At 40.7% G+C, this 24818-nt stretch overlaps 1 protein-coding gene across 2 annotated transcripts in view; it reads left to right on the top strand.

Annotated features, from left to right (window-relative positions):
* Window positions 1-24818, top strand: part of nmd3 (NMD3 ribosome export adaptor) — a 64191-nt gene that overhangs the window by 24883 nt on the left and 14490 nt on the right. For both annotated transcript variants that reach the window (XM_072572707.1, XM_072572705.1), the window contains exons 5-10: window positions 3259-3339; window positions 6553-6681; window positions 10660-10750; window positions 11949-12027; window positions 17442-17538; window positions 24156-24273. In XM_072572707.1, the coding sequence (XP_072428808.1) occupies window positions 3259-3339; window positions 6553-6681; window positions 10660-10750; window positions 11949-12027; window positions 17442-17538; window positions 24156-24273 (595 nt within the window). The remainder of the gene's footprint in view (window positions 1-3258; window positions 3340-6552; window positions 6682-10659; window positions 10751-11948; window positions 12028-17441; window positions 17539-24155; window positions 24274-24818) is intronic.

Raw genomic sequence — 24818 nt, 5'->3', positions numbered from 1 at the left:
TGCTCACCTACCTTCAATTCTAACACCTGGCCGGATTCATTCCCCAGTACCAAATCCAATATGACATCGCCCCTTGTTGGTCTGTCTACGTACTATGTCTGAAAACCCTCCTGCTCACGTTGAACAAGAACTGACCCATCTAAACTAGTTGAACTATAGTATTCCCAGTCCCCCATAACAACTAACTTGTTACTCTCGCTCCTTTCAAGAATCATCTTTGCTATCCTTTCCTGTGCATCCCCTACATTTGGCTGGACAAAATTAAAATGGGAGGGTGACGCATTGGAGGGATTTGGAACAAGGAAAATAATTTTAAAATTGAGATTTTGCTTCATTTGGAGTCTCTAAGTCAGTAAGTACAAGGGCAATAAGTGAAAGATGCTTAATACCTGAGCAACAGTTTTGGCTGTCATCAGGTTTAGGCACCGTAGAATCTGAGTATAGATCAGAGTGGCCCTGGAAAAGCACAGCAGCTCAGGCAGCATCCGAGGAGCAGGAAAATTGACGTTTTGGGCAAAAGCCCTTCATCAGGAATAGAGTTCTATTCCTCTATTTAGATCAGAGCACCACTCTGATCTAAACTCTGGTTTCCAGCATCTGCAGTCCTCACTTTTGCCTCAGAATCTGATTAGCCAGCTAAGAATGCATTGATATAATCAAGCTGAGAGCCAATAAATGTTGCAGATAGATTTTTGCGGGACATTCGAGGTTACGGTAGGAGTTCGAGAAGAAGACCAGTATGGGTTATTCTCTGGCTATGAATGGATTGATGAAGGACCTAGGTGAGTGTAGCCTCAGCCAGCTGAATGCTTGGACAGATGTTGAAGAGTGATGACATAACCATGTATGGGTCGATAAGGATGAGAGAGGGTTTACCTTTGTCATAGTGACATAGATTGCAATTTGTGACTGACAGCTGTTGAGGAAACATGTTGGCAGGTACAGTATTCAAACTATTGAATGCAATAACTATATCAAAAAGACTATATATGCAAGACACAACAGTGAGTCCTGATCGCAATCAATTGGCAATGGTAAAGTCAGCAGTGGAAATCTTTGTAATAGACTCAATGCTAAGGCAAAACTTTTGGGTTCATGTCCTACTTCAAAATGTTTGAGCACAAAAATCAAGGCTGGCAATTATGTGCAGAACTGATGGAATGCTGTGTGTTCGAAGTTCCATTCTCTAGATGAGATGTTGAAACCCATAACCTATCTGTCTCTGTTGGATCTTACAGCACTACTCTGAAGAGACGAGTTATTCCTAGTGTTATAGACAACAATTATCACTCAATCAACACCTCAAAAGTAAATTATCTGGTCATTAACACATTTGCAGTTTATGGAAGCTTGTTATGTGTAAATTAGCTGCTACATTTGTTACATGCAACATTAACTACACTTCAGAAATTGTGATGTCCAGATGGGGCATCCTCAGCTGCCAACTTGAACTGCTGCAACCCATTTAGGGATAATTGCAACCGTAAGGTTGCAATGAAAGGAGTTTCAAGATTTTGATACAGTGACAGTGAAGGAATGATGATATAGTTCGAAGTAAGGTTAGTATAAGGCGTGGAGGGCAACTTACAAATGGTGATGTTACTATGTATTTGCTATCCTTGCCCTTACAGGTGGTAAGGGTCACAGGTTTGGATCAGAGTGGTGCTGGAAAAGCACAGCAGGTCAGGCAGCATCTGAGGAGCAGGAAAATTGACATTTCGGGCAAAAGCCCTTCATCAGGAACTGAAGCACCTGCTGTGCTTTTTCAGCACCACTCTAATCTAAACTCTGGTTTCCAGCATCTGCAGTCCTCACTTTTGCCTCACAGGTTTGGATGATGCTGTTTAAGGGAAGTTACTGCATCGCATCTTGTAGATGCTACACATTACTGCTGCTGTTTGTTAGAGGATAGATTACCAATAGAAGCAGGTTGCTAACAGGGTTTGTCATGTGATTAACCAATTCAACTACATTGAATACTAATATTCACAAATATTATGTGGATGAGACCTTTGTGCTGGTTGTTGAGGCAGACAAAGAGCTGAAAGACATGAAATTTGGATGACGTTATTTTGCATCCATGAAAGTCAGACTTAAAAATAACTCTGTGCTAGCCATTTGTAAACCTTAGTCACTACAAAAAATTTGATATTTAGCCAGGAGGACTCTTCAAAGGAATTTATTTCCTGGATGTACTCTTACAAGGGGCACTGCTTCTTCAAATGGATGAGCTACATTTATGAAAAGGTGGCCTGTGTCTCCTCGTCCTTCGTTAAATTTGATAAATTTGGAATAAACTCAAACCTTCCTGATTCAGTATAGGCTGATTCTGTATCTGAAAGCTGGCCGTAGCCACTTTCTACCAGGTTATTTTTTCTTCCTTATCCAAGTGGTTGCCTTGAGAACAGATGTATCTTTTAATTGAGATTTGTCAGCCATTCACAAGGTCCTCCTGTAAAATTCAGGAATTAGCGGTTGCAGTGAACCAGATTGAATGTCATTTTAGGTAGCTGTGAGCATATTGACTGTTGTGCTTTTTTTTGACCAAATAGTAGCAAAGCTATATAGAAGCTCAACATTACTGTGACCAATACCAATTATCCTACAAAATGATCTATATTACTGAACAATTCCTTTTGGTTTTGTGGTCGATTATTCGTTAAAGATTATGATATATCCATAAATAACAAATATTGATACTTCGATCTCATTGAAAGGCAGAATATGCTGCAGAGGCCTAATGACATTTTCCTCCAATATTTGGACTTTTAAAAGTCCAAAATCAATTAATCTCTAAAGAAATTTGTCAGCTTTGTCACTATCGGGAGTATATATTTTCCAGCAGCATTGGATGTTGTTATAATGGTGTCTTTTCACTTTTCACTCCACTTGCCCTCCTCATTTCTTTATACAGTCCTCCTGCTAATAAGCACACCCGGAGGTTGTGATTGCCGCAGGCATGTAAACTTTGATGCTAAGAATGTGTTTAGGAAGGTTACTTGTGGTGAACATCAGCAATGTTGGCTCTCTCAGAAAAGGGGAATAACTGAGAAGAAAATGTGTCAAAGTAAGACACTTTGGGAGGGTCTGGTGACTGAGCAGCAAAGACTCAACCCTAGAATATTAATGCAATCTGAAATATGAAGTAAAATATTGCTAATTTAGAAAATTGTTTGCACCTCATTGTTAAACTTCTCGGGAAAATTAAATGTGGCAATGCTTCTTACAACTTTGACATAAGTTATTACTTTTATTCAGGTACGTCTAATTGATGCTGGCTTTATTTGGACTGAGCCTCATTCCAAGAGACTAAAGGTGAAACTTACTGTTCAAAAGGAGGTGAGAAGAACGTTGTTATTCAACAATAGTGAGTGTTTTTCTTGGAGTTGTTGGTTGGTTCACCGAGCTGGGTGATTTTTTTATTTTTATTTCTGCAAACATTTTGTCCCTCAAATGCGTGACATCTTCAGTGCTATGAAGCGCTGTTATTGTGATCTGTCCAGAATTTATACAGTTCTGTCTGTCACAGTGGGTGGTTCTATTTCCGGTTTTGTACTGTAGTGGTCTGTTTCAACATGTTTGTTTATGGCACCATTGGATGAATACGAGGCCTCCAGGAAAATCCGAGCTCGTCTTTGTTTTGCATGTCCCAGTATCGTAACGTGGTTTCAGTTGAATTGGCGTCCTTCATTGTCAGTGTGTATTGACACGAGAGAGAACTGGTCATGTCGTTTAATTGCAGGCTGATGCTCATGTATTCTGCTAGTGAGTTTCCTGCATGTTTGTTCTATATAATTCTTCTTTCTGCTGTGTGTCATTTTATAAGTCACATTAGTCCTGCATGTTGTGGGTATGGGGTCTTTTGTCTTGAATAGTGACTGGTGAAGTGTGGCTGTTGGTTGTGTGTGGTCGTTATTCCCAGAGGACACACTTCGCCAGCTACTATCCTGGACAAAAGACCCCTTACCCACAATATGCAGGATGAATGTGATATACAAAATGCAACAATTACATAGGACAAACGGGCAGGAAACTTGCCAGTAGAATGCATGAGCATCAGCTTGCAATAAAGCAATACAACCAGTTCTCCCTCATGTCTATACACACTGACAATGACCAATTCACCTGGGACAATGTTACAATACTGGGACACACAAAACAAAGACGAGCTTGGGAATTCCTGGAGGCCCTGGTATTCATCCACTGGCATAAACAAACATGTTGAAATAGATTTTGTCTACAGAGCTCTACAGTACAAAACCAAAAATAGAACCACCTGCCATGACTGACAGAACCGTATAAATTCTGGGCAGAGCACAACAGCGCTTCATCCGGGGCCTACATAACACTGAAGATGTCACCCAGTTTCAGGACAGAACGTTTGCAAAAAAAAAAATCAACTGCTTCAGCAAACCAACCAAAAACTCCAACCACAACCTGAGCTATAAATCTTCACAAAAACCTTAAACTGCTTTTCTTGATTTTCCTTTGGGTCAATGCATTTATTGCAGAAAGTGATGTCAACGTGTATGTTTTATTTTAAAAGCTTCCAGAAATGACATTCTCACTCCCCTAGATTAAATACCTTGAAGGGCGACATTGAGGATTTTGATGCAAAATTGGAAAGGTTAAATTTTTATATGGGTAATCGGGAAGAACTAATCTCGCTTTGTTTGTATGAGAATATAAACAGTGTCTATTTGTGAATCTTTCAGTGATCGGTGAAGTGGTTAATTTAGACTAGTGAATTTTCAGCCAGGCCTTCAGTGGTGCACCATTCCTTTTAGGATGACATTATTAGTTGGGAAGGGCATTGTTCCAGAGTGGATGTTTTGTATGTTCAGTTTTTCATACCAGTCAGTAGTTTTAGATATTTTTCGCTTCTCCTTTTTAATCTTTTTTTTTTGTCAGGGTGTGGGTTATCTCCAGCTAATAGCCAAGCCAAGGCACTACAGGCCAGTGAGCCTGATATCAGTGGTAGGCAAATTGTTGGACAGGATATTGAGGGACAGGATCAACCAACGTTTGGATAGTCAACAGTCAGATTAGGGATAGTCGGCACGGATTGCTATGCAGGAGATCATGTCTGACAAATCTTTGAGTTTTTTCAAAGAAGTAATCAAGAGAATAGATGAGGGTAGGGCAGTGGATGTTGTCGATGTGGACTTTAGTAAGGCTTTTGACAGTCCCACACGGCAGGCTAGTCATGGGATTCAGGGAGAGCTAGCTAATTGCATTCGAAATTGGTTTGATGGTAGGAAGCAGAGGTTGATTGGCTGAAGAGGTAGTTGATTGGTTCGATGGTAGGAAGCAGAGGTTGATTGGTTGTTTCCTCGGACTGCAGGCCTGACTAGTGGTGTGACTCAGTGCTGGGATCTTTGTTATTTGTTATTTACATGAATAATCTGGATGTGAGCGTACAAGGAATGATTAGTAAGTTTGCGGATGATACTAAATTAGGTGGTATTGTTGGTAGCGAGGAAGGTTATCAAAAATTACAGGGGGATCTTGATCAGGTGGGGAAGTGGGCTGAGAATTGGCAAATGCAACTCAATACAGGTAAGCGAGAGGTGTTGCACTTTGGAAAGTTAAACCATGGTAGGTCTAACACAGTAAATAGTATGGTCCTGAGGAGTGTTGTGGAACAGAGGCACCTGGGAGTACAAGTACATAGTTCTTAGAAAGCAGTATCACAGGTAGACAGGGTGGTGATGCAGGCCAGCATGTTAAATGCCTGCATTGGTCGTGGCATTGAGTGTAGGAGTTGAAATTTTATGTTACAGTTTATACAAGATGTTGGCGAGGCTGCACTTGGAGTATTGTGTGCAGTTTTTTGGTCACCCTGTTGTAGGAAAGATATAGTCAAGCTGGAAAGTGTGCAAAGAAGATTTGAGGATTTTGCCAGGACCAGTAGACCTGAATTATAGGGAGAGGTCAGCCAGGATGGGACTTTATTCCTTGGAAAGTAGGAGAATGAGTGGTGACCTTCCTGAGGTGCATAAAATCACCAAGGGCACAAATAGGATAAATGCCTATCGTCTTTTCCCCAGGAATGGGTAATTGAAAACTAGAGGGCAGAGGTTTAAGGTAAGAGGAGAAAGATTTAAGAAGGGCCGAAGTGGTGCGTCTATGGAATGGGCTGCTAGAGAAAGTGGTTGAAGTAGGTACAATAGCAACATTTAAAATAAACACTTGGATAGGTACATAGATGGGAAGGGTTTATAAGAATATGGACCAAATGCAAGCAGTTGGAACTAGCTGAGCGGACACTGTGGTCAGCATGGACTAGTTTGGGTCGAAGGGTCAGTTTCTGTGCTGTACTACTGTGTGACTCTAATGCTTGTCAGGTAATTTGCTAAAGGACTCTATCTGTTTTAGACCTTGTATATTTCCTGTGTTTTGACCTTCTGACTGAAGAGGCAGTTCTAACCTTGTATATCTTGGCTGTAATTTAACAAGGAGAAAGCGAGGACTGAGTAATGTAATAAGTCAATCTCAGAATTTAATAATCAAACTTTTATAATTTTTTCTATCTGTGAATTTTGTCCGCAGGTAATGAGTGGAACAATCTTGCAGCAGGTTTTTGTGGTTGATTTTGTCATCCTGCCACAGATGTGTGGTGATTGTCACCGTGTTGAAGCTAAAGACTATTGGAAAGCGGTAGTACAAGTTCGGCAGAAGGTGAATAAACAATTCATTTCATTGTGCAAAAATGACATTTAAATCTTCATGCTTTAATAACATTAGCAACGTTTAATGCATACCCTCCATGTCATTATCATCAAGCCAGGTAGGGTTGGGGGCAGACAGGGAAACTCTGGAGTGCAGAATGGATCATCAATAGGCATACTTAAAAGTAAGGTTGTATTCAAAGTTTGGGAGAAGATTTGTAGCTTGGGTGCTCGTTGTTGTGGTTCTGTTCGCCGAGATGGGAATTTGTCTTGCAAACATTTCGCCCCCTGTCTAGGTGACATCCTCCGTGCTTGGGAGCCTCCTGTGAAGCGCTTCTGTTAACACATCGACCTGGACCCAATATACCGGCCACTACAGCGGACAGCTCGAACTGACAACCGGAAGCGGCAGAGACAGGCCACAATAAATGCCGGAGGAAACAGCACAGAAGCGCTTCACAGGAGGCTCTCAAGCACTGAGGATGTCACCTAGACAGGGGACGAAAAGTTTGCAAGACAAATTCCCAGCTCGGCGAACAGAACCACAACAGTAAGGTTGTATACCAGACAATGGAAGAAGCATCTGATAGACAGGGCTAAGTATTTAAACAACCAGTAGATTACTTCAAAGTTCTGCAGTCCTGCCACATATAGTTGTGAATGTTAGTGGGTCATTAAACAACTATAGGACATAGCTACACAAATATCCCCACCCTGAATGGCGTAAGAAGCCCAGCACATCAGTGCAAAACAATGCTGAAGCGTTTGCATCTGTCTTTAGCCAGTAATACTCAGTGAGAGTTGTTGATCCATCTCTACCCACTTATGAGATTCCCAGCATATTGGAGCTAGTCTTCAGATAATTTAATGCACTCTCTGATCATCAAGAAATGACTGGAGGAACTGTATATTGCAAAGGGTGTGGGTCCAAATAATTTTCTAGTAATAGTACTGAAAGCATCCTAAATAACTAGTTGCGTCCCTAGGCAAGCTGTTCTAGTAAATCTATATCACCTAGGAGAAAGTGAGGACTGCAGATACTGGGGATCAGAGCTTAAAAATGTGTTGCTGGAAAAGCGCAGCAGGTCAGGCAGCATCAAAGGTGCAGTGGATGCAGTAAATGATGTGTGTGGAGGTGCAGGTGAATTTCTGATGGAAACTTCCCTCCAAGGCCCCAAGGGATCCTTCAATATCCATCAGAAATTCACCTGCACCTCCACACACATCATTTATTGCATCCACTGCACCCGATGTGGCCTCCTATACATTGGGGAGACAGGCCGCCTACTTGCGGAACGTTTCAGAGAACACCTCTGGGACACCCCCATCAACCAACCCAACCGCCCCGTGGCTGAACACTTTAACTCCCCCTCCCACTCCGCCAAGGACATGCAGGTCCTTGGCCTCCTCCATCGCCAGACCATGGCAACACGACGCCTGGAGGAAGAGCGACTCATCTTCCGCCTAGGAACCCTTCAACCACAAGGGATGAATGCAGATTTCTCCAGCTTCCTCATTTCCCCTCCCCACACCTTTTCTCAGCCCCAGCCTTCAGACTCAGCACCACCTTCTTGACCTGCAATCTTCTTCCCGACCTCTCCGCCCCCACCCCCTCTCCGGCCTATCACCCTCACCTTAACCTCCTTCCACCTATCTCATTCCCAACGCCCCTCCCACAAGTCCCTCCTCCCTACCTTTTATCTTAGCCTGCTTGGCTCACCCTCCTCATTCCTGAAGAAGGGCTTATGCCCGAAACGTCGATTCTCCTTCTCTTTTGATGCTGCCTGACCTGCTACGCTTTTCCAGCAATCGATATTACCTGACAATGTAGGTAATTGCTCAGGTGCGCACTGCGCACAAATGAGAAAACACATCCAACTTGGCTAATTACTGTCTTTTGTCTACTCTCAATCAGCAAAGTAATGAATGGATAGCGTTACCAAACAGCACTGTCTTTGCAATAACCCTCTCACTGATGCTTGGTTTGGGTTCTGCCAGAGCCACTCAGCTCCTGGTGATATTATTGCTGGACTATTAATCCAGAGACTCGGCTAGTGTTCTGGGGACCCGGGTTCAAATTCTGCTGTGGCAGATGGTGGAATCTGAATTCAATAAACATGCCAGGACAACTGTAATTGATGCAAATGCACTTAGTTTTAAAGGCAAGCATGATGTCTCAGTGGCTTCCATTGCTGCCTCACCATGTCAGGGACCTGGGTTCAATTCTTGGGTGACTAACTTTGTAGAGTTTGAATATTCTTCCTGTGTCTGCGTGGATTTCCTGTGGGTATGTCGGTTTCGTCCCGGAGTCCAAAGATGTGCAGGTTAGGTTGATTGATGATGCTAAGTTGTCCGTAGTGTCCAGGGTGTGCGAGTCGGTGGGTTAGCCATGGAAAATGCAAGGTTACGGGAATAGGGTAGGGGGCAGGTCTGGGTGAGATGTCTTTAGAGGGTCAGTGTGGACTCAATAGGCCGAAAGACCTGTTTCCACACTGTAAGGATCCTATTTTGAAAATCACAGGCTTGGTCTAAACATGGACAGAAGAGTTAAACTCCAGAAATGAGTTACTGTCCTTGACAACTCAGCAGGATTTGACCAAGTATGGCGTCAGGAGCCCAGCAAAATTGGAGCCTTCGGGCATCAGGGAGAGTTTGCTGAATTTTGGAGTCCTCGCAGCACAAAGGATGATGATTGTGCCTGTTGAAGGTAGTAGTGCTCTAGGCCCAACCATCTTCAGCAGCTTAATCAATGACCTTCCCTCCATCGTTAGATCAGAAACAGGCTATTAGCTGCTAATTTCACCTTGTTCAACTTGCTATATAAACAAAAAATGTCAGAGGCTGTGAATTCTGCTGTGGGTAATTCACTCCTTGACTGTTCTCCATCCAAAGGCACAAGTAAGGAAATAGAGGTCAACAACACAGGGAAAAGTACTCTCCAGTTGCTTTTATGGGTGCATCTCCGATGAAAGTCAAGAAACTTAATATTAACAAAATATCTGCTTAATTGTCACCCTATCCACTGCCTTCGACATTCTCACCCAACACCACTGATGCACAATGATTGCAATATGTGCTGCCCACAATATGCTCTGCAACAACTCAGCCAAACTACTTCAACAACATTGTTGTATTTTGTAAATGTAAACACAACTACTATGAACTAATAATTCCAAGCATTCACCATTTTGGTAAAGTATCTGTGAAGCACATGGAGAAGGACATAACTCATGTCAAAAATAAAGATCCGCAGACATTGTGCTCCCTGTTTTTTGCATTCCTTGGGCAAGCTGTTTGTAGGTTTCCACCATGAAACCAGGATAACTCCCCAGTATCCACCAGGGAGTTTCTTTCCTATGATTGTGATTTTTGTTTTAGGCAAGTGTTATGGCTGAGTCATGGAAATTATGTGGATGAGCAGAAATCATGCTCCCTAGGGAGGCATTAAAAGTTCAGTTCAAGGTTCATTGTACATGTATTGCCACATATCACAGTAGCGCACCTCCGGAAATTGAATTGTTAAACTATTTCCTCTTTTGTGCAAACAGGAATTGATTAAATTTTCTAAATTAACACTGTATGGTTTTGTCCTTTATATTAACCATTCATTGTAACTTTTTGAATATCATAAATACAGGCACTGCTGTCAGTTGCAAATAAATGTACTTAAAAATGTGAGCTTCAAGCAAAATATGCTTATCAACCTGCAATAATTGGAGAGGAAAATTTTTGACTTCTCTCTTTATGATGTGGATAATTTTGATCTCTTTAATTGAAACTTCTGTGTTCTGGAGCTGTCTTCAAAAAGTACCCTATTAAAGTTTTGCAGCAGATTTGACACTATAATTACCTGAAGTTTTATTTGTTTTGATTAATTCAATGGTAAAAACCACTTCACACTAGAAGAGTACATATAACTTAAAATAATTTTATTGAAACCTTATTTCTTTTGAGATGAGTACTTATTTCCTTCATATTTTCTCTTTAGACTCCACACAAGAAAACATTTTATTACTTGGAGCAATTAATCCTTAAACATAAGTTACATCAAAACACGCTTCGTGTCAAGGAAATCCATGGTAAGCAAATATTGTGAACTAGTTCCTTGTCTTGGTAGATAGATTGACAATTTACCAGAATGCTCACCATGCGTTTTAATTTTTTCCATGGAATTTAAATAAAATTGACAATTGGACAGGCGATAATTCCCTAATCAACTAATTTCATCATAATCTGGGGCGATAGACAATAGATTTGAGCTTTGAACAAATTTTTTACAAATTCTCTTTTACATGCTTTCCTGAGGTTGCTGGATAAGGGTGGGAGGGAGTTCTTTTGCTGTCTCTTGATGTTCAAGCTGAGATCAACTAACTCAATACTGAAAGCTCAACCTGTATTTTCAATTCTATTTGAACTAGTAATAGATTGCTTTAACAGTTTTCATGACAGCTGTAAATTCTCATGGGTATAGAGGTGAAAAATAGCTTATGATGTTTGCAATTTGATTTCCTGTATTTTATAAATTTTGGCAGTATGTGATACACTTATACCATCCATTTGGTCATCATTTAAAATAAAGGTACATAAATCATTTAAATTTGAGCAAATTAATGTGTAACAAGCCAAATTGTTTTGAAAATGTTAAGTACCCATCATTGCACAGTAATATCTAGGATAAATAGATGGTAAAAATGGATCTTAAGACATGCAGTTTGGAATTCCACACACATGTGCTTCCAAAATTAATTAGATTTTAAATTGCTGTCTTCTGCTTCTTACATTTGAATATATTTGAAAGGTAAACTAGTTTAATGTTTAAATTATGGCTAAAGCAGTGCAGGTTTATGTCGCACCTTATTGTTTTTTCACAGATATTGACAGATGGCACGGTGGCACAGTGGTTAGCACTGTTGCCTCACAGTGCCAGAGACCTGGGTTTAATTCCTGCCTTGGGCACCTGTTTGTGTGGAGTTTGCACATTCTCCCCGTGTCTGCATGGGTTTCATCCGGGTGCTCTGGTTTCCTCCCACAATCCAAAGATGTGCAGGTTAGGTGAATTGGCCATGCTAAATTGCCCATAGTGTTAGGTGTAGGGGTAAATGTAGGGGAATGGGTCTGGGTGGGTTGCTCTTCAGAGGGTTGGTGTGGACTTGTTGGGCTGAAGGGCCTGTTGCCACACTGTAAGTAATCTAATCTAATATTCTGTTTTCTAGTGACTTATTTGAAAGTTTTGAACTAGTTAAGAGTATTTAAACTCCATTTAAATTTTGATTTTAGATGGTCTAGATTTCTATTATGGTTCCAAGCAACATGCTCAGAAGATGGTGGACTTCCTTCAGTGTACAGTTCCCTGCAAGTAAGAATAGAAATTTATCTTTGGCAAAACTAATAATTTGATGGACGTAATGATTGTTGGGATGTAGATAGTGTTGGAAAAACCAAGAATTATTGCCCATCCCTAACTACCCTTAAAGGTTGTGGTGCAATACCTGCTTAGACTGTAGCAGTCTATATGGTACAAGGTCTACTAGCGAGTTTGAAGAAAAATTGTAGCTCAGGTTAAGGTTCTGGATGTACGTTTGCTTGCTCAGCTGGAAGGTTTGTTTTCAGACGTTTCGTCACCATACAAGGTAACATCATCAGTGAGCCTCCGGTGAAGCACTGGTGATAGTGACCCCCTTTCTATTTATGTGTGTAGGTTTCCTTGGGTTGGTGATGTGATTTCCTGTGGTGACACAATTTCTGGCGATGATGCCATTTCCTCCTCTTTTTGCTATCCTGGTGGAGGATACATTGACATTAACCAGCCATAAAAAGACATGATCCACTCTCAGTAGTATCTTTACATACATATGAGGAAGGACACCACTTTGACTGGGACAACACATCCATCCTAGGACAAGCCAACAGAGACATGCACGAGTATTCTGAGAAGCATGGCATTCCAACTGGACCTCTATCAACAAACACATCGAATTGGACCCCATTTACCACCCTCTGGGAGAAAGATCAGCAAATGACGTCAGCACTGCAAGGAAACCTAAACACATAAATAGAAAGTGACTTCTGCAATTATAGTCGTTGTGCAATTAAACTGCATTTGGATTTTTTGTTAGAAAATTAATTGTTGAAGTGAATTGAACTTTAACTATTCTTTTGGAACTATTTCGCAATATGCTGAAATGGGATGAATGCTGACTGCTTTTAATTATACATGCTTTAGGGAAGAAATCTACTGTTTGTACCTGGTTTGGTCACTTATTCCAATCTTATGTCAATGTTTGTGACTCGTAATTGGAGGCTGAAGTGGTATAGTCCCAGGTTCGATTCCAGCCTTGGGTGACTGCCTGTGTGGAGTTTGCACATTCTCCCCGTGTCTGCATGGGTTTCCTCCAGGTGCTCTGGTTTCCTCCCACAGTCCAAAAGATGTGCAGGTGAGGTGAATTGGCCATGCTAAATTACCCATAGTGTTTGGTGCATTAGTCAGAGGGAAATGGGTCTGGGTGGGTTACTCTTCGGAGGGTCGGTATGGACTTGTTGGGCCGAAGGGCTTGTTTCCACACTCTAGGGAATCTAATCTAATAGTGAACCAATAAGGCTTATCGAAAGCTATTATAAAATAAAGCAGGAATAGGTTGCTGCAACCTCCCTGCTTTACTCTGATTAATCACCATACTCTTCCATACGGGAATCCACTTGGAGTTTACCCAGACCTTTTTTTCTGATGTTGCTGTGGTAATGATGACCAAACTCTCAGCTTTTTCCACCATTACTGAATTAAAATTTATGGTTCTTTTAGGAGCTCAGATATGTACAAAATAACGTGCAAGTCAAGATATTGTTGAAGAAGCTATGCTATTCAATGAGGTTTTTCATTGGTAACTGTCTGCAATGCAGTTAAGAGTTTCAAGTGCCTTTATCTGATTGTTTCCTTTCTGTGAATACTTCAAGATAGTAGGCAGCCAATCGTAACAGCCACACACCCAGCAATCCCATTGATTTGATGCCAGCTGTAAACTGTCATTTGGAAAGGGGAGTTCCTTCTGCACCGATTGCTAGATTTTTATGGGCAACTTTTGTCAAGGCCATTAATGAGTGCTCTTGCTTCACTGCTGACAGTTAAATTCTGGCCTTGGGCTAACAAGAGCATTCTGGATAGAGAACTGGTGTGGAAAGAACAAACATGCGGGAACCACCCACTTGACCACACATTGTATATTGTCTCACAGCAAATGTGTAATCTACTTTCAAAGGACATGTTGATTATGTCATCTCTGCAGCATGGTGTTGTGATGTAATGGTAGAAAGCTTGCAATTTCCAGCCCACTGTGAGTTCTACTCTCCCGCAATATGACAGAATGACGCACTGTGGCAACTATGCTGCAGTACATCTAGATTGCTTAGCTGGAGCGCAGAAACACAAGTGTCTTATGATAGTAATGTATATACATGGATATGAAATGGTGTAACGTAAGTTCAATACTGTGTGACCTGTGTCTTATGTTACGGAGTGAACATAAATGTCACAGTGTGATAGTGGAAGGTCATTAATGTATGTGCCATGTCAGGCCATGGTGACACACTAAGTAAACTTGCTTACAAGAAAATCCTCACTGTCGATCAGACAGCCCTAGATTGTAAAGCATTCAGATGACTAACCAGAATATCTTGGCGTGAGTACAGATCTCCAATTCCAAACAGCCCGGAGGCAGACTTATTTTTTATCTACTTCAAAACCTCTGAAGCTTTTTTAACAAAAATAAGTTTCAACTCTGCCTCCTAAAGTAAAAATTTAAGATACAACAGTTAAAAAGACATCTTCACAGGTGAAAAAGTCAAATCGTCAACCAAAAGACTTCTTACAAGCTCAGAACTAATATTGGCAGTCAAAGAATACTGCCAGTTTAACTACACAGACCTGTTTGGGGAATAATATTTTCTTAAGCATTAAAAATTGATTTTCTGATGTGGAGCAGCTTATCTGTGTGCAGTGATCGATTGGTTCTGCCATATTGTCTCCTTTAGTTCAGTGCCAAGGCTATTGTGATGTCATTGCTTTTTATTTTGTGCGAACTCCCTCTAATGGCTGAAACCTGTGCCTACAGGTCTTTATTCTTAAAAAGAAAGACCCATGCTGAGCTAAACTTCTTGAAGGGATAATAACTGAGTTAAATAGAAGCTAAAGAAGGAAAAATGAAAAGTCAGAACAGGAAACCATTTAAATAAAAGGAATTAAACACACCATGCATTATACTTCAATAGAACAGTCACAGACTTTCAACAAAAAACGGAAGGCCAGCATTTGACTGCGGATGGGCAGCAAGTGATATCTTCAATAAATAGCTATTTGAGCAACATATGCCGCTTTCCTTTGTTGATTGTCATAAATGATCTTGAGAAGATATCTCTTAAAATGTTACTTACTTTTGGTGAGAACGACTTTCCCCAAATAAACATATCAGGTATTTTTGAGGAGGATAAAGAGCCAGAGAAGGTCTGGAGTATACTTGAGGATCAACTCCAGGTATGAATCAACTTCTAGATTAATAGATTGCAACTCATAGTGTAAAGACTGAAACTTCCAAGAGTATATTGATGATTTTTCCCAGATGTCAAGGGAAGGACACGTGTGATATTTCTGAAGAATAATTCTTTAGTGAAGTTGATCGAATTGGTATTGCCTCTACTCTGATCAAAGCTTTCAGGAAAGCTTTTGGTTAAGCAAAAACGTTTTACTGTCAATGCCTTGCTTGATGATGGAATTCAGCATGAAGCCATCGTGTAGGATAATATCAATTATATGATTTGGGTGCAGTCAACACTACTGTTCCGGTCAGCAAAGTGCACCAGTTCAAGAATATCTGTTATGGATGTAGTTTATCATACCATAAGTCACCTGGAATTTTCTTTCACTTGCGAAAAACATAAGTGACACGAAAAGACACTGGGGATGTGTAGAAAGTCTGTTTGTAAAGCTTAGCCAGATGATCAACAAGATATCACAATATCACAATGTTGGCAGCATGCAAAGTGTCCAAAAGGATGCAAACTTATCAATCAGGTGAACAGCCAACAAACCTTAAAAACAACCTTTGGAAGATGGCCAAGCCTTTCATATTGTCATATTAACAGGAAAGGCAATTCAGTAATCTTTGTTGTCAGATTCTGTTTTTGAGATTATACTTAAGACTCTTCTGCTGCCTAGTACATAGCATCTAGAAAAAGATGACTGCTGCTTCAAATGGTTTATAAGAGACACAATGTGGCCAATTAACTTTTAACTAAGTCAAAGATATTTTTAAAGTCGATTGCAACAATTGTTACAGGAAAGATAAAATGGATGGTCTTCAATTTGACTAGAGATGAAGCATTCTTAAATTGGGGAGACCTGCTAGTGGCTTCTCAACCGCTCACCCCCTTTCTCCCAAGCACTAGTGTCAACATATTACCAATATGATTTTTAAAAGACAGGTATCACAACAAGTGATGCTCCATGGTGTGACTTACAAAAGACAATTTCACAGCTGTGATGGATCATTAATTTGGTGCAGTGACACAAGCACGTTGCAGTACCAATATGCAAAATGAGCTTTGCTTCCCTAAATCCTCTACTCGATAGATGGCAATGATCTCGTAGTGGTAAGACTACCAGTATGCGCAGATCTGTTACGTAACCATATTTGGGGTTCACATCGCACTTATGATGGTGAGAATGAAAGACATGCAGGACCTTTCCTCATAAAAGACAGAGGAAAGTGAAACAATTTCGTGAGCAGTGAGACTGTAAAGAACTACCACAAGAATGCACTAGTCGGACAGTGCATGTCAGAAATCCAATAACAAATACCTGGATACCAGTCAAGGTTTCTGAGATCAGAATCAACCCAAGTCATATGAAGTCATTTCCAAACATGAAACTACAGTGTGAAGGAACAGAAGCAAGCTCAGATCAATGTAAAGCATGCCAATTGTGTGTACAGAGAGCAAAGCAGAAAGGTGTGATGACTGTGAATGTATGATGAAACTAGGCTGCAGTGACCAGAAGTCAGCTAAAGCTCAACCAAGAGCAACTGAGAATAACTTTTTATGGGTGTACGATCATCAGATCAGGATGGGTTGTCAAATCTCAGACATTATATTGACATTTGAATTATCAACCTTGTTAACTCTTCTTTCATGTGTAATTCTTGAATTGACAACTCTTGTCCATGTGCAATGATGTATATCTAATTCGGATTTCTTTGGAAAAAGAAAGATGGAGTCTTATGTACATTGCACATCTGTTGTAAGACCTTTAAGGAACATGTTTATAATGTCATCACCCTATCATGGGATATGACCTAAACACACACTCTCCATCTTGCTGAGCTCTGCTTTCTTGCAGCACCTCATGATGAGAGATATATGCTGCAGTGCAATCAAATTGCTGAGCTTGAGCCCAAGAAGCAAGTGCCTGTGATTGTAATGTGTTTATGTTAAGATATCAGGTGCCATGAGTAGTTCATCGAATTCCTAAATACTTATAGGACCCACATCTTGTCCTAATGCAATCGAAGCTAATCTAAATATCACAATGGTAATGACAGATCGTCAGTATACCATGCCATGTATTACAGGTCACGACACTTGAAAGTTGCCTTATATGCAGATCCAGTACTAGAAACTTTGCACATTCTTGGATGAGACTGTCTGTCTCAAAGATTTAATACAGTGCATAATGAGAATTTATTCCATGAAAAATGTTTGTGTTTATGTTTGTGTGTTTTCAAGGTACAAGGCATCTCAACGTCTAATCTCCCACGATGTCCACTCAAACAGTTATAATTACAAAAGTACATTCTCTGTGGAAATTGTTCCTGTTTGTAAGGTGAGCAACATTGTTTAAAGCAAAAATTGAGCCACTGATGTGAAAAAGGAGTTTTAATACTCTTACTGATTTGGTTTAATGTTTGTATGTGTGGATACTCATTTGGGCGATTTCCAAAACAAAAGCTAAAATATGAACAGGTGTTTCAGTCTCTGAGAAGTTGCCATATGAATAGACTAAACTCTTCATGTTACATTGTAGAGCATGGTTTTTGACATAGAAACAGAATCCACACAACTGTGTACCAGTCATTTTAGAAACAGCATTTCTAAAAAAAATCATAAAATTAGTGATTTAGTTGATGGGGAAGCAGTTAACATTGTGGTATTGTTACTGAACTAGTAATTCAAAGACTTGGGTCATTCTCTGGGGACCTGGGTTTGAATCCCACCATGGCTGGCGGAATTTGAATTTTTTAAAAAATCAAGTATTTAAAAAATCTAAAAGTGATTGTGTACAATAATTGTTATAAAAATCCATCAGATTCACTAATACCCTTGAGGGAATGAGGTTTGGTGTACAGAGGAACCTCAATTATCTGAATATCAATTATCCAAATTTCGGATTAACCGAAGAAGATCTCGATAGAAACATTACATCATTTAACACTGATCGCGTCTTTTGTTTGCAATGATTAGAAATGAACTTAGTTTACTGAAATGCTGCCGAGAACAGTCCTGGACATCGATGGGAGCCCGGGCACCATCTCCAGATGGCTGACTGACCGCCCCTTCTCTTCTCTCCTCCCACACTTTCACTTGGGGTTCTATATAGGGGTGTGGGGGTGGGGCAGGCAGATGAGGGGGGTTCATGGGGGCTGACTGGGATGGTGGAAGCATGGCAGTGGGGGTGCAGATGGGGTGGTGGGGTTGTGGGGGGGGGAGCAGATGCGGCAAGGGTGGACTTGGATGGGTTTGTGGGTGGGGGCGGTGGCTCGTGTGCGGTGTGCTGCTGCCGAGTCAGCTGAATGGGGGAGTGGACTTAGCAAGTGCTTTCTGTGTCAATCCCATTGAACTGATGGGAGGTGGGTGGCGGGAGGCTTCAGCAGTGCTGCTGGTCCCTTACATACAAGTGTGTGTCTCTGCTCAGAAATGAAGGAGAAAGTGAGGACTGCAGATGCTGGAGTTCAGAGTCAAGAGTGTAGTGCTGGAAAAGCACAGTATGTCAGGAGCAGGAGCAGGAGAATTGACGTTTCAGCAATCCCTGATGAAGAGCGTATGCCCGAAACATCGATTCTCCTGCTCCTTGGATGCTGCCTGCTTAGAAACAATCCCTGAGACAGACAGAGAGAGAGAGAGCAAGGCAGGCAGAGCGAGGGAAAAGGAAACTTCAGAAAACTCTGAACCGTAGTGGAAAGGCATCGAATCAATTATCTGAATGAAATAGTGCCTGCCCAATTCGATCGGATAATCGAGGTTCTTCTATACTTACTCAGCTTGGCCTACATGTGGTTTCTGCCCACAGGAATATGGTTGACTTTTAACTGCCCTCTGACATGACCATTGAACTGCTAACAAGTCTCAAGAAGAGAAGGAAAGCCTACCTGACATTGCCCTTGACAATGACAAATTCTGGTCTTTTTGACCCTAAGGGCTAGTGCCAAAATTAGGGAGATGTGTCTCAGACCACACAAGCAAACAGACTGATGTGGTGTTACTCATGTAATTGTACCTTACAATTTTATCTCTTCTCCCCCACCCTCCCCTTTCAGCTCACCCTGCAGCTCATGAAGTGTTAGTATTGGTAAGGGTACAAGATGTATTGGGGACTTTGATGTCCACCACTGGGAGTGGCTTTGTAGCACCAATTCTAACCTAGCTGGTTGAGTCCTAAAGGAAATATCTGCTAGACTATTTCTGCAGGAGATGGTAAAGGAACCCACAGGAGGAAAAAACATACTTGACTTATCCTCATCAATCTGTCTGTGTACGCGCATCAGCCCATTACAGTATCATTTAGGATTTACTGCTATGCAGACCTTGTCAGGATGAAGTCGCATCTTCTCATTGAGGATGTCCTCCAGTGTTGCCATAATTTTCTAAGCAACTGCATGAACCTCTGATGAACATTCGAGGAACTGCATGCACAGCTGTGTAGCTTAGAGGGAATGCTGTCCTCCATTGTGTGTGAAGCCCTACTGCTGTGCTAAATGGGATAGATTTCAAACAGATCTGGTAACTGGCCCTATGGGCAGTTAGCATTTATGTTCTACATAACCTAATGTGTTAACTTATGGGTTGGCATCCCCCACTGTACCATTGCCATCATGTCAGGAGATCGGCTCTGGTTTGGTGAAGTGTGGGTGGACATGCAGACATTTTAAATATTAGCGGTCAAACTGGTGAAGCTACAACATAGGACTCCTTGCATGTCAGACAACATAAGCAGCAAATGATTGAGCTAAGTGATCCCACAGCTAATGGATCAGGTCTAAGGTCTACAGTCCTGCCATATCTCAACTCACTGGAGAAGGAGGTTCCACAAATGACCCATCCTATATGATGGACCCCAGTGCTTGAGTGCAAGTGACTAGGTTGAAGCAACTGTAACAATCTTGATTCAGAAGTGCTGAGTGGGTAATCCATCTTGACCACCTTCAGTCAAATTGATTTACTCCAGGTGATACCATGTAATGGCTGAGGCACTGAATACTTCAAAGAACTTGCCGTACCCCTACCAGGCTGTCCCAAACAGATTCAGCATTGATATCTGTGCCATAGTGTGGTTAAATTGTCCAGGTACGTTCTGTATATACAAAGCAGGACAAATCTGCCTACTCTTGATTATCGGTAAATAATAGAAGGGGTCATCAACAGTATCCAGCAACATTTGCTTAACTGTAGAACTCTGAGTTTTGCCAAGGCTGCTCAGCTCCTGAGCTCCCTGTAGTCCTGGCTCAAACATGAGTAAAAGAGCTGAACTTGTGGAAATGAGGTTAGAGTGACTGCTCAATACCCAGGCAGCATTTGACTGAGTGTGGCATCAAGGTGCCCAAGGAGAACTGGAGTCAGTTAGAATCAAGGGAAAATTTTATGTGTTGGAGTTAAGGAAGTTGATTGTGGCTGATTAAGGTTAGTTATCTGTGCTGTTGGAGGTCATTGCAAGAGTTCTTCAGGGTAGGGTCTTATACCCAACCATTTTCAGCTGTTTCATCAATAACCCCTCTATCAGAAGGTTAGAAGTGGAGATGTTTACTTTTTTCACAGTAATTAGCACCATTTTCAGTTGTTCGGACACTTAGGCAGCGATGCCTGCACCATATTTAGGCAAGTAACATGCATGCCATACAAGTGCCAGGCAGTTACCATCTCTAATAATCCAAGAATTGGCCCATGGCATTCATTTGCATCACTGTCACAGAATTTCCTATTATTAACATCCTGAGGTTTCCATTTACCAGAAGTAATCTGCACTAGCTACTGTGGCTAAAAGAATACATCAGAGGCTAATCCTGCAGTAAATAACTCTCTGATTGCTCACCATCTTCAAGGTACATGTCAGGATTGTGATGAAATATTCTCCACTTGCCTGGATGAGTCCACCCTGAGCAAAATTCAAGAAACATAATATCATTTAAAACAAAGCAGCTCTTCTCGTTGGCATCGCATCCACAAATATTTAGTCCCTTTACTATTGATGCTTCATAGCAGCAGAGTGCGCCATTTACAAGATACACTGCAGAAATTCACCAGGGCTGCATTGTTTCTTCTCAACCACAACCCACAAGAAGGGAAAGGGCAGCAGGTATATGGGAATACCATTACTTGCAGATTACTGTCCAAACCCCACGCTATTTTAACTCATTGACACAGCAGTGCTATGATTCTAAGTGCCAGGGACCTGGGTTTGGATAATTGTCTCTGCAATTTGCACATTCTCTCCATGTCTGTGTAGGTTTCCTCTCAATCCAAAGATATGCAGGTTAGGTGGATTGGCCATCATAATTGGATACAAAATTGTCTTAATGGCAGTCGACAAAGTGATGGTGGAGGATTGTTTTCTTGGAGGCGAGGCCTGATACCAATGATATTCTACAGGAATTGACGCTGGATCCACTTTATTTGTCATTGTTATGAAGTTGAAGGCGTTTATTGTACCTTTTGAGAGAGTGAAGGCTGTTTTGCACTGAGAGCTTGCAGGCACCTGTCTTGTGACTGACTAGCTGTCAGAGTGTACTGGAAAATTGAAAATATGTAACATTTGGCTGTAAACGTGATACCTCAGTTGTTTTGAATGTTTTGAATACCATTCGAATCTAATCAATGAGTTTAAATTATGCCCCAGGATACTAAAACTCAATCAAGCTTGAATCTATTGTTTTTGAGAACATCAAACCAATGAGATGATCTGATCTCTGTGGTATAAAGAAGCAGGCATTTTAAGAGTTAGCCAGAGAGAGCAACCAACTGCCATTGCCAGAGTAACTGCTAGCAAAATACTATCTATCAAAGGTATCTTTTTCATGTGAAACATCTTTACAGCAAAAGACCGAAGATGACCCAGGGAGTTTACAGCCGAAGACGGCAGCCACTGTAGAATTTTGAAAATTATGTTGTTGTAATTTTAATAGGAGGGTTAATTGGAACAGTATATTGTTATAGAGTTGGAGGCAGATAACAAGCAGTTAGGAGAAAGGAGGCTTAGAGTTGTAAATAGTTGTTGTTTAATGTTCACTTTAAGAGCTAAAGAATGAATTGATATTTTTTCTTTAAATTATGACTATTAGGGGAGTTCTCTGTCACTCATACTTTAACAGATTACGAGGTGAGGTGAGCTTTTCTGGATGTTTGGTTTAATTAGCAGAAAGGTTCACTGTCATGTCGTAACAGTCATTTATATAAATGATTCAGATGAGCGTATAGAAGGCATGGTTAATAATTTGTGGGTAACACCAAAAGTGGTGGTAGATTGGACAGTGAAGGAGCTCATCTAAGATTACAAAGTGATCTTGATCAGTTGGGTTAATGGGCCGAGGAGTGGCAGATGGAGTTTAATTTGGATAAATGTGAGATATTGCATTTTAGTAAAACAAACAAGGACAGGATTTATATAAATTAATGGTAAGGTAGAACAGAGAGACCTAGGGGTTCGGGTATCTAATTCTCTTGAAGTTTGTGTCACATCTAGACAGGGTGGTTAAGAAGACATTTAGCACGTTTGCCTTCACTGCTCAGACCTTTGAGTATAAGGGTTAGGACGTCATATTGAGATTGTACAGGATGTTGGTGAGGTCTCTTCTGAAGTACTGTGTCCAGTCCTGGTCACCCTCTTATAGGAAGGATATCATTCTGCTGGAGAGGGTTCAGAAAAGATTTAGGAGGATGTTACTGTGAATGGAGAGTTTGAATTACAATGAGATACTGGGTAGGCTGAGACTTTTTTCACTGAAGCGTAGAAGATTATAGTCTTGAGGGATATAGGTATGGTGAATGGCAGGTGTCTTTTCCCTAGGATGGGAGATTTCAAGCCTGGGGAGCATATTTTTAAGGTGAGGGGAGAAAGCTTTTAAAAAAGAGGAGCAATTTTTAACACTATTGTTTGTGTGTGGAATAAACTTCCAGACGAAGTGATGAATGCAGGTTTAGCTACAGCATTTATATGCGATTTGGATAAGTACATGAATAAGAAATGTTTGAAGGGATATGAGTCCAAGTTGCAGGCAGGTGTAATTAACTTAGTTTTGGAATACAGTTTACATGGACTAGTTGGACTAAAGGGTCTGTTTCTATGCTGTTCCACTCTATAAATTGCCTGTAGTGTCCAGGGATGTGCAGGCTATATGGAATGGCCATGGGAAATGCAGGATTGTATGGATAGGGTAGGGTGTCATGTCTGGGTGGGATGCTCTTCAGGGAGGGTTGTGTGAACTTAATGGGCTGATTAGCCTGCTTCCACAATGTAGCGATTCTATGAAGCCACACAGTATCCTGACTCAGAAATAGATTGCTGTCCCTTCAATATCCCTGTGTCAAAACCCTGGAACTTCCTGCCTAACAGCGTTGAGGGTGTACCTGCACTAAATACCTTGCAACAATCAAGGGGCAGCTCACCATCATTACCTCAAGGACAATTAGGGGCGGGCAATAAATGCTGCCTAGCCAATGAAGCCCACATCTCATGAATGAATGTAAATATCTATGAATAATGTTACTGTAATATGTTACAACTGTTCATGAAATTTAGTATAATATGTTCGTGCTATAATAGATTATTCATGTCTAAGATATTTGTTCTTTTACTGGATATGCTAAGTGTGCGGGGAATATATTTTTCCATTGTCACATAGTTGATTTCTAGCAATTGTTCATTCTGAACATGCACTTCTTAGGTTACATTTAGAAATCATTTAGTTTGTATGATTGCCAGTGTGTACTGATCAATAACTCTAGCAGAAAATTATAAAACAGTTTTTTAAAGGAAAGATTAATCAGAGCTCGTGAATACAATCCTGTATATTGGGGAGAAAATTGCATTTGTGGTTATAACATAAGATATATTTAGTAACTCAGTTTCGGTTGTGGTGAATAATGAAGAAAAATTGAAATGATCCACAAAACATTTCAGAACAGAGACATTCCAAGAAGGTTTAATTTAAATTTCTCCTTTTTTTTTCACAGGACAATTTAGTATGCTTGCCATTACGACTAGCACACAGCCTTGGAAACATAAGTCAGATCTGTGTGTGTGTTCGGGTGACTAGTACAATACACCTCATTGATCCTAACAGCTTGCAGAGTAAGTTTCTGCAGTACTTCTGCCTGCAATTTGTGCTGCAAATTGGCAAATAATTTTGTTTCCATGAATTTATATTCTACAGTATTTAAATTGCAGAGATCATTGATGGTATTTGTTTTTACATTTTAGTACTGCGGTAAATTATTGGGAATACTTTGGCTTGTCTGGTGGCTTGCTAAACTCCGTTTGGAAATGGTGTTTGAATTGGCTGAGTGGTTTAGTGTACAGAGATATAACCTGGAAATTAGAATAATCTGAATAAGCCAATAAGTTCAAAATTGACTCTTTTTAAATATGATTAGTTACTATATTTCAATAAAATCATAGCATTATAAGTTAGTTGATCCCCTCTTGCATTTCAGATGGAGATTTGAGACCTAATACATCTTGTAGGTTAGTGAGAGGGGAATAATTATATTTCATATGAGAAAGGGGTAAGGTGGAGTAGGAGGTGTGGAAACACATGAAAAATATGAAAAAAAGATAGCTGCAATCTTCTCAAATTGCTCTCTATGTCAAAAATGACATGTTGGACTTGTGATGAA

Source organism: Chiloscyllium punctatum, chromosome 6 (genome assembly GCF_047496795.1).
Source record: "Chiloscyllium punctatum isolate Juve2018m chromosome 6, sChiPun1.3, whole genome shotgun sequence".
NCBI classification, from domain to species: Eukaryota; Metazoa; Chordata; class Chondrichthyes; order Orectolobiformes; family Hemiscylliidae; genus Chiloscyllium; species Chiloscyllium punctatum.
Note: the sequence above shows the minus strand (reverse complement) of the source record. Positions and strands in the feature narration are given on the sequence as shown.